General features: G+C 40.1%; 1 protein-coding gene across 5 annotated transcripts in view; it reads left to right on the forward strand.

Annotated features, from left to right (window-relative positions):
- The window catches only part of ELMO2 (engulfment and cell motility 2), a 1277433-nt gene that overhangs the window by 681301 nt on the left and 578700 nt on the right, over window positions 1-17432 (forward strand). For all 5 annotated transcript variants that reach the window (XM_044090132.1, XM_044090131.1, XM_044090133.1 and 2 more), the window contains one exon: window positions 13448-13520. In XM_044090132.1, the coding sequence (XP_043946067.1) occupies window positions 13448-13520 (73 nt within the window). The remainder of the gene's footprint in view (window positions 1-13447; window positions 13521-17432) is intronic.

Consider the following 17432-nt stretch of genomic DNA (forward strand, 5'->3'; position numbering starts at 1 on the left):
TTAAAAACCAATGAAGTAAGTGCCTTTAACTTATTTCAATGAATAAGTCTTCTTCAGCCAACCATGTTACATCACTTACTTCATTGGTTTTTAAGGTTAATTAAACTTCTTGGTGGAACAGGTTCCTTTCGTGGGCTTCTGTGACTCATAGGCAGCAGTTCTGTGTTTTCTGCCTTGGATGGGTCCGGAGTCGCTGTGCAGGCACTGGCTTCTGAGGGTGTATTTCAACCTTCTGACGTTTGTATTAAACCGACTACTTTGTTTCAGACTAAAACAACCGAGTTTCTCAGGCCCAGAGTTCACACTACACCTAGAAAACTGACATCCAAAGCGCATGCTCAAGCTCCCATGCCACAAAAACAAATGCTTAGAATGGCTGAAGACCTTATGACTAATTAGAGGAAGCCAGCCTTCCCCCTCTAAAAAGACAAAGAATTGATTTCCCTTCTGATTCAACAGACCATGAGTCCAATGACTCTGATCCCTCTGATTACCAGGACATACACTTATCTGGGTCTATATTAGAACACCAAAGTTTCAAAACTTCGAGTGATCTAATATCGAACCCTATTAATCGAAAATTTAAAACATCGAACATACAGAACAGCAAATTTTTTCCTAGGGAAAAAATTTGCTGTTCCAAAACACATACACACAACACAAGCACACCAAACAAACAGCAATCCAAACACATGCACCTAAACTCTTACACCTAACCCTACACTAAACTATACATACACCACTAACTATCCACTTACCTTAACCCAAACCCTAACCCTAAGGTCCGTCACTATCACACAGTCACCTCACCCGCGCCCTAACCCTAACTCATCTACTCTGCCCTAACCCTCACGTCCACACAATCACACACTTACCTGACCCACGCCCTAACCCTAACTCACTTAACCCTCATGTCCACACAATTGCACACTTACCTGAACCTGACCTGTAACTATCCACCACAGCGCTGAAAATACAGAAGCAACAGAAATGGACAACCAAATTCTTTCCATAGGAAAAAATTCGGTTTTCTGTTTCTTCGATATTTTCAGCATTCGCTGAAAGCAGGTCGATATTAGAACACTCAAAGTTTTGAAACTTTGGTGTTCTAATATGGACCCCCTTATCTACCTATGAGGATTCAGATGCAGAGGATTCCTTTCTCTCTGCCTCCCCTCCAGAGGACTTTTCTTTTGGTGAAACCTTGCATACCTTAAGAGAGCATTTCCACTGGGAATGCCAGGACTACCCACAGTCCAAAAAGAGACTCAGAGAATTTTTAGACTTGCCTCAGCACAGGCCTCTAGCTATACCCCCTGTCCTGGATATTGTAGATGATGTTTTAATGGAATCCAGTCTTACTCCTGATACTTTACCACCATTTCCTAGAAAGCCTAACAGGTACTACAGGGTACCTGACTCTCACAAATTTCTTTTTAAGAATCCCACTGTGGATCCAGAGACCATTTCCCAGGGACCTAAAGGTATTAAGGCTACTACAGCCAAAAATCCTACCCCTTCGGACAGGGATTCTTGGGCTTTGGACAGATGGGGCAAGAAAGTATATAACTCTGCAACTCTTGCCATCAGGGCTTTAAATTGCCAGTTTCACATGTTGAAGTACCAGCAGCATATTATGGAACTAATTAAACAAAAAATGTTGTTGCTTCCAGATTTTGCAGAAAATAAAGATTTACAAGTTACTGCGTTCTGTAAACCAAGTAAGTAAACATACTTTGCAGTGTGGTTTTGATGCCTTAGAAGCATCTTGCAGGGCTGCTGTCACTGGGTCTGTACTGAGAAGACATGCCTGGCTAAAGGAACAAATCTTGCCAGACCATGTCAAAGCAAAATTACTAGATGCTCCATTAAACCAGGAACGTTTGTTTGGCACAAAAGCAGAAGAGGTTCTTAAAAAGATGGAGGAAAAAGCTAAATCTATGCAAACTGTTAAAGATTTCTTACAGGTACAGCCACCTAGATTCAGTAGGCATTGGCCTTCAAAAAACTGGTCTTTTCCAGTCCCTAGTCTTCTCAGCCCAAACCCAGGGGCAACAGACCACCCAGGCTACAGTCTCAGGGTACGCAGAGATCTAAACAATGGAGTGCTCCCCCCTCAAAAACAGGGAGTGGTAAGCCACCCCCTTATGGAAAAAATTCACAATGACTTGTCTAGCATCCTTCCCAGCCATGCCCAAGTACTTGCACCCATAGGAGGAAAACTCGCCCTGCATGCAAAAAACTGGATGTCCATTACCCAGGACCGATGGGCCCTAAACATTGTATCCCAGGCATACAGATTCTACTTCCACTCACTGCCAACCCCAAGCGGGTTGCCAGACATTTCTCCAAACCAGTGGGCAGAGGCTCAAAATCAAGTACTTTCTCTTCTCAGTATCAGGGATATTCAACCTGTTCCAATAAAGCAAAGAGGACAGGGTTTCTACTCCAGACTGTTCCTGGTGCCCAGAAAAGAGGGCTCTTGGTGCCCTATCCTGGACCTGTCCAATCTCAACACCTTCCTGGTGGTCCCAAAATTCAAAATGCTTACACTACAACAGCTGCTTCCTATGCTAGTCAAGGACTCCTGGCTAGTTACTCTAGATTTAAAAGAAGCTTATCTGCACATCCCCATAAGGGAATCTTGCAGGAAATATCTTTGTTTCAGGGCAGGCTCTATGCACTCTCAGTTCTCTGCACTTCCCTTTGGCTTATCTACTGCGCCCTGGGTATTCACAAAGTGCCTGGTTCCAGCCATTGCACCCTGCAGGCAGAAAAATATTCAAATTTATCCATACTTGGATGATTGCCTGATTCAGGCGGACAGTCAGGAATTGCTGCTTCAGCACCTGGCATTTGTAAAGAGACTTCTAACTTCTCTGGGGTACACCATCAATGAAAATAAATCACATCTGGTGCCCAGCCAAAAGATTGTATTCCTGGGAGCAAGCTTGAACACTTGAACTTCCAGATGGCATTCCTTACTCCAGAAAAGCAGGTTTATTTGACAAACTACTTCAAACTAATGGCCACCAGAACCCAGCTGTCTGCATGAAAAATACTGTAAGCCCTAGGGTTCATGGCCTCATGCATTCTTCTAATTCCATATGCAAGACTGCATATGAGGAAACTTCAATGGTACTTAAAAATTCTCTGTGCCAACATTCTCATGACCTGGAAACAATTATTCCTATCATTCCTTGTCAAAGGACAGAGTTCCTTTGGTGGGCAGAGGCTTGCAACCACAACAAGGGACTTCCTTTCATTCAACCCCTAGCCGCCCAAACCCTGACAACAGATGCATCAGACTATGCATGGGGGGGGGGGGGGGGCTCACATGGCTGGCAAATGCATTCAAGGCAAATTGAGCCCAGGGCAAATCCACCTACATATCAATCAAAAAGAAATGTTAGCTGTACAGAATGCTCTGACAGCCTTCAAAAACCTTATCCTTCCAGGACAACTCTTAATAAAGACAGACAACGCCACAGTTATGTGGTACATAAACAAGCAGGGGGGAACTCATTCCTACCCACTCTGCAGGTTAGCCATGGCCCTGTGGAACACAGCCTTGAGCAACCAAGTACACCTGCAAGCCCAAATTCCTGCCAGGCAAACAAAATTCACTGGCAGATGACTTAAGCAGAAATCTGCTGGACCCACACGAGTGGAAACTGGAACCCAACTCATTCAAACTTCTAACCCGCAGGTGGGGGACACCAGAGGTGGACCTCTTTGCCTCCCCCCAGAACCAACAATTGAGCAAATTTTGCACCAGAAATCCCCACAGCTAAGTATGGAAAGTGGATGCCCTATCCTTTACATGGGAAAACCTCTCAATTTATGCCTTTCCCCCTCTGCCCCTCCTCTCAAAAGTACTACTCAAGATCAAACAGAACAAACCAAGGACAATCCGTATTGCCCCGGACTGGCCCTGCCAGCACTGGTACCTACTCCTGTGCAGTCTGGCAGCAGTGCCACCCTGGCACCTACATCAGACCCCCTCCCTGCTGTCCCAGCAGGAGGGACAGATTTTGCATCCTCAGCTGCAAACCCTGAACCTTGCAGCCTGGTTTATTCCCTGAATACTCCACCAGCAACCCTCGGCAAACAGGTGCTGGACATCATCCTTGAGGCTAGATGGACTAGTACTAAGAAATCCTATTCAGAAAAATGGAAAAGATACTGTTCTTGGAGCCAATCTCAAGGAAGGGACACAGCCGTGCCCACCTTACCTCAAATCCTAGATTACCTAGCAGAGCTGCTCCACAAAGGCCTATCCTTTTCTTCTGTTAAGATTCATGCCTCGGCCATCTCAGCTCATTACAATACTGAGCCACCCCTCTTCTCTCACCCTCTGGTAAAACAGTTCATGAGAGGAGCTAATAATTTAAGACCCCCCCCGAGGACAGCGCTCACCCCTGCCTGGGACCTTAACTTTGTACTAGAGAAGCTAACACTTCTCCCTTTTGAGCCTGCTGCTACAGCACAGTTAAAATTCCTCTCTTGGAAAACAGCCTTACTTCTAGCCATCACTTCAGCAAGAAGAGTGTCTGAGTTACAGGCACTAATGGCTGTGGACTCCTTCATTATTTTCCATGCTGACAGGATTTCCCTCAGGACTAACCCATCTTTTATGTCCAAGGTGGTATCCAATGTGGCTCTAAACCAATCCATCCATTTACCAACCTTTTTCCCTAATCCTCAGAATAAAGGGGAAAGGATTCTGCACTCCTTGGACATGCACAGACAACTCAGGTTCTACCTTGATAGGACTAAGCCTTTCAGAAAATCTGACCAGCTGCTAGTCAGCTTTGCTACAGGGGCAGAGGGCAAGGCCATTTCAAAGCTAACCATTTCCAAATAGCTAGCACACTGCATCCATTTCTGCTACAAGCACCATGGAAAACCTACCCCACAGGGGATCAGAACTCATTCCACTAGGGCTACCTCAATCTCTACAGAATTTCTTAGGGGAGTCCCTACCAGGGACATCCTGGAAGCTGCACCCTGGAGTTCTGTACACACCTTCACCAAGCATTATCACTTGTACCTGTCTTTTCTAAATCCAGAGCTGGATTTGCCACAGCAGTCTTACAAGGCCTGCTAGCCAGCCCTACTATTTCTTGACTGCATCCACCCTTCCTCAGCTTTGGGAATCAACTCAAGTGTGATGACTGCAACAGTGAAACATGAGGAACATAGTACAGTTGTGTATACTTACCATAAATGTAGATGTTCAAGTGTATTCACTGTTGCAGTCCTGATTACCCTCCCTCCAGCCCCCTGACTCTTCTATGCTTTCTACCTATCCTCCTTTTGGCCATATCTTATGGCTATGGTATTTACTTTTTACTGGAGGTGTTCCACACCATGTAACTGCTTCCTATTTTGGGGGCTCCTGACATCTGGGGCAAGAAAAACTGATGTAATGGCATCGGCTGCATGTTTTATACCCCTGACGACCTGACATCATGGAAGAGGCGATAGCAACCGACATAGAAATCCCAAGTCTCTGGTATTTGGGCCGACCGAGGGCTACCTGCAGGCAGATAACCCAAGTGTGATGACTGCAACAGTAAATACACTCGAACATCTACATTTATGGTAAGTGTACACAACTGTACTTTTTGCTTCCTCCATTACATAAATATTACACCACATTAAATCTCTCTTTCTTTCCCATGTCCATATTTCTTCTTCAAATGTCTCCTGTTCTTCCTGTTTTCCTTACTTTGGGGACTCATTTCATCATGCTGTGACGTAACCTATGTTAGAGCTTCTACACCAAATCCTTCACTTCATAGGCATCCCATAACTTCAACTTCTTTTTTTTTTACTTCAACTTTGCTAATCTTTTCTACATTCCCTCTTTGTGATATTATTTTTTTATTGTGAAATATTCTATATCTGTGTGCATTTGCCTGTATTTCTCTTCAAGTATCTTTGGGGGGCCTTTTTTGTATTGATTAATTTGGCTTTCGACTTTGCATAAATATTGCACCATTTCCTGAACTGGGATTGTAGTAATAATAATAGCATAATAGTAACAATACATAATTTCTTTCTTATACTGAATAGTCCACTCTATCATGTTTATGGCTCTTCTTTGGCCTATCAGTCTTTCCCATGTTCATATTTCTTTTTTATACTTTTCAAAAACCTCTGGATTTTGTTGTTTATATTTTCGCACTTCCTCAGATGCTTCTTTTCCCAAACAGATCAAAGTTTCTTGGTCGATATAATGTTTTTCATAAATTTGTTGTATTAATGAACACAAATTTTTATTTGAGGCTTCTGACAGTTTTTCTTGTGGAAGTATTTTTCTTTCCTCTAATCTCTCTCTTAATCTTTTTGTATATCTTGTGTCTGGAAATTCTGGGCTTTTTGCATAATAGTAACAATACATAATTTCTTTCTTATCCTCAAAAGTCCACTCTATCATGTTTATGGCTCTTCTTTGGCCTGTCTGTTTTTGTGATTTTTGAGGACTGTTCCACCTAGCTAGACTCCATATGAGGAAAATACAGTGGTACCTGAAAACAGTTTGGTCTCAGCACTCAGACCGTCTGGACACAGTGATTCCCCTTTTACCATGTCTCAGATAGGAACCTTTATGGTGGAAAGAACATGTGAATCTCAACCCGGGGTTTCCCTTCACTCCTCCAGCCCCAGTTCAAGAAATGCACACAGATGCCCCGAGTGAGGCATGGGCGGCCTGGAGAGGCACCATATGAGTGCAGGGTAGATGGCAGTCAATGCTACTAAAAGAACATATCAACATGAAAGAAATGAGGGCCAACATCCAATCTCTTCAGGTTTTTTCACATCTCTGAAAACCAGGTACCCTGTGAGTGTTGACAGACAGTACAACAATAATGTGTTACATAAACAAGCAAGGAGGGACCAGATCTTGCCAATTGTGCAGATTGACCAGAAACACAGATGCCCTGAGTGAGGCATGGGCGGCCTGGAGAGGCACCATATGAGTGCAGGATAGATGGCAGTCAGTGCTACTAAAAGAACATATCAACATGAAAGAAATAAGGGCCAACATCCAATCTCTTCAGGTTTTTTCACATCTCTGAAAACCAGGTACCCTGTGAGTGTTGACAGACAGTACAACAATAATGTGTTACATAAACAAGCAAGGAGGGACCAGATCTTGCCAATTGTGCAGACTGACCAGAAACACTGGGACATTACCACACAGAAAAACATGTTGCTCACAGCCACATACATCTCATCACAGGACAATGTGTTGGCAGACTCTTTAAGCAGGTCCTAGGAGGACCCTCATGAACCTATTCTGAATAGACAGGCTTTCCAGGGCCTTCAGGAGACCCCTCAGATACACCTATTTACTTCAAAGACCAGCAAACCGCTTCCACTATTTTGCACCAGAGACCCTTCCTTCTCAACTTGAAGGACAGATATTTTTTCTCTTCAGTGGAAGGGGAACTTCTGTGCATTCCCTCCACTGCCACTTATTCCAATAATTCTTCTGAAACCCAAAGATAAAAAAACAAAACTTCTGTTAGTAATTCACTTTTGGCCTAGACAGCTTCAGTTCTCTCTTCTATTTCTTCAAGCCTGGGGAAAGTACTACAGATTGACACACCAAGCAGATCACACCACTCAACAGAAAGGGTTACAGCTTCACTCCAATCTGTCATCCCTAAACCTACTGCTGTGGATGATACCATTCTGATTCCTTACAGGCACCATTTTTCTGAAGATGTTGCTAGGGTTCTCCAAGAAGCCAGGAGACAAACCAGTCTAAAATCTTACATAGCCAAATGACTTCAGTGAGGTGAAGGAACATTTACTGTAGCAATATTTCTTTACTGATATACAGTAAGTACAGTGTGAGTACTGCGATTTCCTGCTTTTGTAACATCTCTGGCAAGAACATTTGCTAGTCATATGCAGCAATGTTCTTTGATTTTTAGCACCCATTGTTACAAAGTATCGTACAGTACATTTTAATATTAGCTTAAAAGAGTAGGTTATGCAGTGCTTTTGTTCCCTTTCAGAGCTGCAGTTTCAAGTCATTTTCTAAATTAAGCAAGAAGCTGGTCATCTGTGACTAATAACATGCACATAGAAATGCTGATTGCAGCTAATGCCTAAGTATGAAATGACTTGTTGACCATTTAGCTGGAATGAATGACACATCTAAATATTTTGCTTTCTTAAAGTCATAAAATTGTAAAAAATAACCTTTCCTCATTTTGTACATTATAACACTAGAGATTACATAAAAAGCAAAACTTTTGATGTCCTTCTATTCCCATGTTGTAGTATTCATAACATGGGGGAGATTCCGCCTAGGTGACCGTAACATCCAGCCAGTATACCAAAGACTTAAGCTGCTGCAAGCTACGTGCGACGTTGCACATAGTACAACTGAGTGTTGGCCATAAAAGTGATGTCCGCACGTACCATCCTCAGAACTTCTCTGCCACAAGTCTGAACGACAGCTTCCAGCCATCCGTCTGAGTGCTGAAAGTTATTCTTCTATTTAGATAAGTGCCCTGTTAAGGAAGATCATTTATGCTTTTGTTACTGCATGCTTGTTAGAGGTTAATGTTATCCAAGAAGGGCAAGTGCCATTGTGGAAGACAAATTCCACATAAAGACAACCACAACCAGTGTCTTTTTTTTCTGGGGGTCTGATCACGACTACAAGGCCTGTCCTATCTGTCAGGTGTTTGTCCCTAAAACTTTCTGCAGTCATCTCTCTGCCCTTAACATTTACTTAGAAAACCAGAGACGTGAGAGGGTAGCATTAGGTATGGAAGGTACTGATGGTCCATTGGGTGAGCCTCTGAAGAAAAATGTTAAGGTAAGGCCTGACTCTTTGGCTGCACCTCTGGTCCCTGGCATTCCTCTTGAGGCTAGTGAAGGCCTGGAGGCTCGCATGGTTTCGGGTCTTCCTCCTTCTGTAGGTACTACTCTAGAAAACGTTAGGGAGGGTTCCCACAGCACCTCCGCAGAGTCTTGCAGATGTCTGGTTTGGACAGTATGGGGGAGCCACAGCGTGTTCCTTCCAGTGTTACATGCAGCACCTCCCCTGCCTTTCCGTCGAGGTTGTGCCAACATCTGATCTGGAGCCCAGCCCTGTGTTGGTCCTTCCTTCCCAACCTAGGGTAGAACTTTCTTTTAAGAGAAAACAAAAACTAGTTTCCTGCATTCAGGATCCTTCCCCTGACTGGCAAGCTTTCTCTCAAGGGATTTTGAATGCCTTTCTGGCATTTAGGCCTTCTTCCTTGCCACTTCCTACATCTGCAACCCCTACTCCCCCTCCATTGCTGAGTTACAGCCATCCGAGGAAAATGAAATTGCAGAAATAGTTTGAAGAAGAAAACGGTGACAACCATTTTAAATGCTATTTCTCTTCTGGCGCTCTCCTGGCTGGATTACAAGCAAGCAAAAATACATTTCAAAGTGTAGACTAATAATCCAAACAGGACACCTTGGGGTTAAGAATTAATGTGAAAGGGTCAAACGCTCTCGCTTCTCCTCACTACTCTTTTACAATGTTTTCCAGACATTTAGCTTAGAAGTGGTACACCTGTCTTGACAGTAGTGTACCCATCTCTCCCTCTAGGTTCTTCTGACTCCCATTAATGTGTGTTCCACAAGTCTCCTAAGCTCCGCAACTTTTTGCCATGTTGATACTGATCACTGTTTATATAGGTAGCTGCCTCTTTCCAAAAGTGTAATAAGCTGCCTAGCAGGTGAGAGCTTACAGTGCTATCTGTCTGTCTACCTACCTACCTACCATACCCCCAGCTAAGCTCTAACACCCATACCGATTCTCAGCTATTCTAGATTTTACCTGGATTCTCAGCTGGGGTGCCTTTTGTGTGCAGTCAGCATGTCCAACCTGTGCTTGTGTTGGTTTTCTCTGGGTCCTTTGGTTTCCTCCAATATTCCAAAGACATGCAGTAAGGGGGATCAGGGATTCTAAATTGCCTGCAGGTGTGAATGCATATGTATGTGTGTGTATAATGTGAAAGAAATACCTGGCAACGTACTTCAGTTTCCCCTTTGCCTTTTAAACTCCCCAGGTAGCAGTGCTTTTTTGTGGTTCATTCTAGGAATCGAGTGTAGTTAGTCAGAAGGTGAATAAGCACTGCAGCCTTACATGAGACTGTGCAGGACCGGTATGAGAGAAGCCTCTGTATGTATGGCAACTGCAAGGTTCACGATGAAGGCTATGTGATTTATTAGCCGAAACCAGTCTGTTTCTTTCTCCTGTAACATTATGTGTTTGTAGACATAACATTAAAATATTGTTTTTTGCCACAGTCTGCTGGTCTAATTTTGCTTTAAATTATATTCTGCAGGACACTTACCTGAAGTATCATCACTCTGTTAATGACTCTATAAAAAATTGTCAGATTCCTCACTAGGTGAACGACATTTTGGCGAAGAATTTTCATGCTTCCTTCGAACAACTTTTTAGTTTGCTTTGTTTGAGAGTTTATTTTATAGTTTTCTTTGAAATTTACTTTCACTGTGTAGATTTGTGTGTATCATTTGGTTATATTTCCATTGGACAGGCTTTTCTTCCCATTGACAAGGTACACCGATTTTTGAGGATACTTACTTCCACAATTCCTGTACATTGATTTATGGTTTTGTCTCGTGACAATGCCTCTAGTGTTATGAATCTGTTGTGGTTTGTTGACTATTTTATTATTGGGCACAGTTAATTTCAGGATGTTGTCTTCCTTCACTGTCATTAGTTTATATTGTAGAACTTTGCAGTGTTCTCCCACATTCTAATATTTCATTAAGGGAAATAAATGTTAGGCCTGTCAATGCCGTTCTTCTTAATTGATACTGAACTTTGTGTTACTGTGTTTTACTTTCGCTTAGTTGAGATGCAGCTTTGTAGTATAATTATTTTGAGGTCATTAGCTACATTATTAAAATTAAAACTTTTGCCATCCAGTCTAAAACATGTATGATACCGTCTGAGCTTCTAATTCTTCTTGCATCACTTCCTTAGCATACAAAGTTTATCTGTTTGTTTTCCTCAAACAACATTGCTCAACATATTTGTTCAGTTTTGTTCTTTTATATTTTGTTATGTATCTGTCTCACATGCTAGAGTGCTTTGTATGACATTTTTTTCCTGACCAAATGCAGCATCATGAGTCATAACTTTTAGTTCTGAGTCTCCTAAATCCTGAAATATCCACAGGTTGTGTTGGTTGTTGCTTCATCATTTTGTATTTTAAATATATTAACTTTGTAACTGTATCGAGTAAAGTCTTATACATTTTGTACCAAAGATGTATTTATATACAGCACTGTGTGTTTTTACTGTAATGCCAGTTCTTGTTATGAAATTTTGCTTGACTGAAACATTGTGTCTTTTGTAATGATATTTTGCTGTAATGTCTGTCTTGACCAATGTCATTTTGCTTTGGAAATAGTAAAGTTGACCAAATACTTTGACTAGATGCTATTTGCCTGAAGAAAACTTTTGTTTTGATTAAAGACTGTTACTCGAGAAGTTCTTTAGTTCTTTCTGTCAGAGGTATCTACTTGTCATAACCAAATTCATTTTAGTTTATGAATTTGGCGATGTTTCGTTTAGACCTCTCTGCTAAATTAACATCACATCTTGCCACTTGAAGTAAATGGCAGTTGATTTATTTGCAAAACAAATAATCTTCAGAGAGATATAAATCCACTAAAATTACACATGCACTTTAAATAATTATATCAGAAAAATCAATCAACACATTCTTACACTCTGCATCTCAAAAGAAGTGCCACAGTTAGCTTTAATTGGAAAATAATAATGATAAAGAACAAACTGCAAAATGAAACTGCCAGAATTCCATTCAAAATTGATTAAACATTTGAAAAGGAATTGGCTTTTCCATTACAGCTTATTAAAAAAGGAACAAATCAGATGTCATTTAGCTTGTCAGAGTACTGCACCAAACAGAAGTATGCATTTAATGACCTCGTACATATTAGTGAGCATTTTCTCAATGGTTGTCATGCTAAGTTACTATATTCAACCAAATTTGCATGCGCAGAGTAATGTAAAGATCAGTTTCCACTGTGGCTGGTGTGATTTGTCTGATTTCAGGTTGGCTTTTGCAAGAGACTGCTGGGTTGAGCTTCTTGAGACCCAGATGCTTCTCATAGTTTTGAGTCTTTTAGCATATATGATAATGCCTTCCATGGGTTAATTTTTTATAGCTGTGGGCCATTGTTTTGTAAAAGTATCTCATGCAGTGATCCTAAGGGGTTTGGACATGTGGACACAGCTGGAATGCATGACCTCATGCCATATTGTCTCTCAGCCTTCATTAAATCTTTTTTAGAGGTGCACTGCATATGACCCCAAGATGATGATGAGGATGATGGCACTGATGAAGAAGCAATGGTCATTATCAAACCCATAAAATGCTATGAAATCAATTATTATGGATATGAACTCCTACTTGTTTGGGATTGCAAGCTGTAGCAAATTCATTTACAGTAGCTGACACTTGTGCCTAGGTTAGTATGAAAATATGATGTCATGATAAAGTTGCCATTTGTAAAAATAGTGGCTGTTAAGTAAAACAATTGGAATACAGTGATATAAAATTGAGTGACTTAACTACAGCAAGAAGTTTTGTGCCGGAAAGAAATTACCTGGTGAATAAATTAGTTTTGTGTTACTCCGAAAATGTTTAATTTGTTAAATATACATCAGCTGTGAAGGGGACAGAGGAGTGATATGACAAATTCTGCTGTAAACAAGGGACTGTGTTCCTTGCATGTCATGTGCTACTATTTGACCGAGGAAGGAAGGGAGGTTGTTGGTTCTTTTGATATCACTAGCCAACTTCATGATATGAGAACCATTTTTTCATTAAGGTTGCCTGCTTATCCTTTAATCTTTTGTAATAAGTAGTTTCATCACACTTTTAAGTGAATTAGGATTGACAAATAAATACAGTATCAAAACCCACTACAGTAGATGTTGCATCGCTGCACTGTGTGTGGCCCAAGTAAGTACTGACTTCATTTAGATTGCAGCTACACCTGGTACACTTGGTCTCTTCTAGTATATTTTGTGTACCTTAATTTTTGTTTCAGACGTAGATATTAACACAGAAAGAACATAAGTTACTAGAAAAATTATCTCTTTCATTCATGCACAGTAATAAAAGGATTTTAAGCAATGCAATAAGCTGTTTGGTGTTCTTATGTCTTAACAGGAGTCTAAAGTACTAACAGATGTATTTTAAATACACTTACATATTTTTCTAAGTACAATTAGCCACATGCATGCATCCTGCAATTTTGGATTTCACTGTGCATGCCAGTTATTTGTTAAAATGGTCTGATGCATGTCATATATTTTGCTGCTTTGTTTTTATAGAACAGTGAGATTAACTGTTTATCGTGCTCTCTTTTGTAGCTGGTCCATACCAAATCCCGAATATTATGCCCTTCAGTATGCCGATGGAGCTCAGTCGTACATCACTGAACAGGTAATGCCAAAGATTCCTGTATACCTGTGGACTTTTGTAATGGGCTCTCATACTGTATTGCCATTGTTTACCCTTACTTACAGAAGCTGAGGCAGCACTCAATTCATTTCAAGAACTGCTATTACTTTTATGTGGTGAAACATTGTTTGTGCTCTAGTGACACCTCTGATAACTTAATGCATTCTAGTCATGCATTTTTAATTAAAATTACAAGACAAAGTCTATGTTTTCACTACATGTAATTGTGTAATTGAATTTATTTATACATTAAAGAGCTACTCTGATATGATTTAAAATTTTTATGGACTGAAAAAGGTAACCTGATCATATAATACATTTCTATGTGTAAATGGTCAGAAACTGTTAAATTTTAGTCTCCCAATTCCTACCTGAGGTGTTTTATAACTGCAGCAAACCACTTCAGGACATACGGGATCCTGAGTTCTTTTTAAGACATAGAGGTGCTATACTGGGGCTTTTGTGCCTCAGGACGTTTGAGGCACTGAGGCATGCACTTAAGTTGTTCAGTGACCCTGTCTTAGATTATTAGTTCTAAATATTTTCAGTTCTTATTTGATCGTGATTTGCCTTCTCACTTTCTACTTCCGTATTCATTCTCTCTGATGTCACATGTTTTTTGCATGGTGTACCTTAGGCACTGTTGTACTTGTATAATTTCTGCATTGATGTGTAATGTAGCTTTTGAGGGCTGTTGCTATTTGGATTATGTTTATATTTTTAAGTGTGTGGCAGCCTGTCCTTCTTTTCAAGAATTGTTCTCTCTTTAGAGATGTACAGCATCTTAAGAATCCAACTGACTGGGCAGTGTCCATGTCAGAAATTGCTGTTTTTTTTTTTTTTTTTTTTTTTGTGCTGATCCATCATGAATGATGGCACTGGAGCACAATGGGAATGCTTCCTTCCCAGTTCTGCAGATATCTGTTCCCTAAATAATTTTCATGCGTTTGTATCACTTCTACATATGTTCATCTGTAGCTGTCTTATGGCCTGATATTTATCAGCCAGTAACTGTAATCCTCCACTCAAGTAAGGATGCCAGCCATATGGATGTAGAAGTGGGAGCGAGTAAACAATAAATGACTCTTATCTTTAACAACAAGCAAAGGCAGCACCAAAGGGTGAAAGCTCCTGTGGTTCGAAAAAAATAAGCAAAAAATCAGTAAAATAAAGACTATCCACAGAGGCTATACACGGCAGGCTACTGCTGGCACTAATACACCACTGAATAGTTCATACAAAATGAACGAAGACGCGGACTTCTACAAACAGTCCAAATTTATTAAAACAGTTAGCGCTTTCACCACGAAGGCTTCTTCGGACTTAAACACATCAAATTTCCATGCATTGAAATAGTGAAGCATGTTCACCCATAGGTTAAAACAACTTCTGACATCATACACTGAAATTCAAATGCAGAACTCTAAAAACAAAACATTGCAAAAATAAAGTATAGTCCACAAGCTCACTTAATAATGATTTAAAACATTCAAAGCACTAACAAAATCATTAAAAATCGCTCATGAAAGTTAAAACAAGTATTGGCAAATTAGCCTTATTAATGTCAAGATTACTAAACGTATAAAACTGGACCTACACTTCAAAAAGAATACCACATTAGAATATCATAGCAACTTACAAATTCTTAGACATAAAGACATACGTGCAACCATGCACTATATACAAAGAAAGTGAACATAAATGGCAAACATAACTGCAGGATTCTAGAATCATAATGCCACTCCTTTCATAAAATCATTTCTTTAACAAGAAAGGTCACTAACGTGGTATTCTTTTTGAAGTGTAGGTCCAGTTTTATACGTTTAGTAATCTTGACATTAATAAGGCTAATTTGCCAATACTTGTTTTAACTTTCATGTTATGTATTATTATTTGAGCGATTTTTAATGATTTTGTTAGCGCTTTGAATGTTTTAAATCATTATTTAGTGAGCTTGTGGACTATACTTTATTTTTGCAATGTTTTGTTTTTAGAGTTCTGCATTTGAATTTCAGTGTATGATGTCAGAAGTTGTTTTAACCTACGGGTGAACATGCTTCACTATTTCAATGCATGGAAATTTAATGTGTTTTAGTCTGAAGAAGCCTTCACGGTTAAAGCGCTAACTGTTTTAATAAATTTGGACTGTTTGTAGAAGTCTGCGTCTTCGTTCATTTTGTATGAACTATTCAGTGGTGTATTAGTGCCAGCAGTAGCCTGCCGTGTATAGCCTCTGTGGATAGTCTTTATTTTACTGATTTTTTACTATTTTCTTTAAATTCACTCTACCAGCTCAGGATTGCAGTGAAACTGAGCATTGGTACTGTTGTACTTGAAACAAACTGAAAACTGATTTCATTTTTCTAAGCCAGTCATTTGAACCTGTATAATGTCTCGGTGTGTATGCTTGTTGATTTCAAGCTCTTATTTCTCCTCTAGAGATCTACTTGTGCCAGCTTTGAAGACACAGTATTTTTGAATCTGTCTAGTGCATGAATCTTATTTCAGCTGTTAGACCAAAGAGTGTGTATGATCGGTGATGTCACATACTGTGGCAAGAAGTAATACTTCCCTGTGTGTTTGTGTGTGTGTGTGTGTGTGTGTGTGTGTGTGTGTGTGTGTGTGTGTGTGTGTGTGTGTGTGTGTGTATGTAAGTGAGTGGGTGGGTGTGGGTGCATGTGTGTGATTCTATATATGACTATGACTATATGGATCTGTGTCAGTGTGTGTTTATGTTTATCTCTTCACCTGTCTACCAGTAGTTATGCATGTATATGTGTGTGTGTGTATTTGCATTTTTATGTATGTGTGTGTCTGTACATATGTGTATGTATATGTGTGAGTGTGTCTATCCCTCTCTCTGTGTTCGGTCTCAAGTGTTTCCTGTGAAATTTGCCTTACATGCCTCCTGCTCCACTTAGCAGAGGTGTTACAGAATTTCTCCTCTTGTAATAGGTAACAAACACCAGGAAAGCATAACAGAAGGTAAGTGATGGGGTTACGGATAGCATATTCTTCATACAACCAGTAGTGTTTTCTGCAGTATGAAGTATCACTGATTTCTGCACTTAGCTCACGCTTTTATGTATGCAGATCACACTTTGCTTTCAGTGTAATGTGTTCTGACAGTGAACCACATTGGGATGTTCATTAAGGGATTTTAATACTCTCCCCTGGGGCATAGAGTTAGTTAACCACTGGCCTTGTGCTTTAGGATATCTCAGGAATGTGTAATAAATTCATTTAATGCTCTCTGTATCATGATTTTTTCCCCTACAGAGAGCACTTCTAGACAGTGCTATATCATGAAGAGCTTGGTTTACTTTTCAGATCATGTTTGCACTGCAGTACAGTGTAAAATTGTTTAAAATATTTATGAGAACTTTAAGAAGACATAGACCCTAGGATGATCATTTTACTAAAACACTTTGTTAAGGGAGCTTGGCTTGTGTTTGACACAATAATAATTGAATCTCATATGAATAATCATTAGTGTGGAACTGCTGTCTGTTTTTTTTTATAAAATATCAACATGGATATTTCTCATTTCCCTGAGATGGTGCAACTTTGAAGTTGGTATATTTAAGAAGCTGGGGACAGAGGGTACATGCTTGCTTGTTTCCTGCAAAAATGCTTTTTTCTTTTCATTTTCACTTTAGATGTTCTTCATATTCAAGAGATTTTGTCCCTTTATGATTGTAATTTTGATGGTCAATTACAAAGGACTCAAACTCCTATCATGAAGCTCTTTATGAAAAGTACTATATTAACACAGATAGTTTGCCACTGTTTACAAATATTTCTAGTGGTCTGTCACAACACTATATTTTAAGCTTTACTAGTGCTTTTGTCTATGCCAGTGTACAAGGTTCAAAAGAAACTCTAGTAGCGTTT

Source organism: Protopterus annectens, chromosome 12.part0, assembly GCF_019279795.1.
Source record: "Protopterus annectens isolate FY-2018-M chromosome 12.part0, PAN1.0, whole genome shotgun sequence".
Classification (NCBI taxonomy): Eukaryota; Metazoa; Chordata; order Ceratodontiformes; family Protopteridae; genus Protopterus; species Protopterus annectens.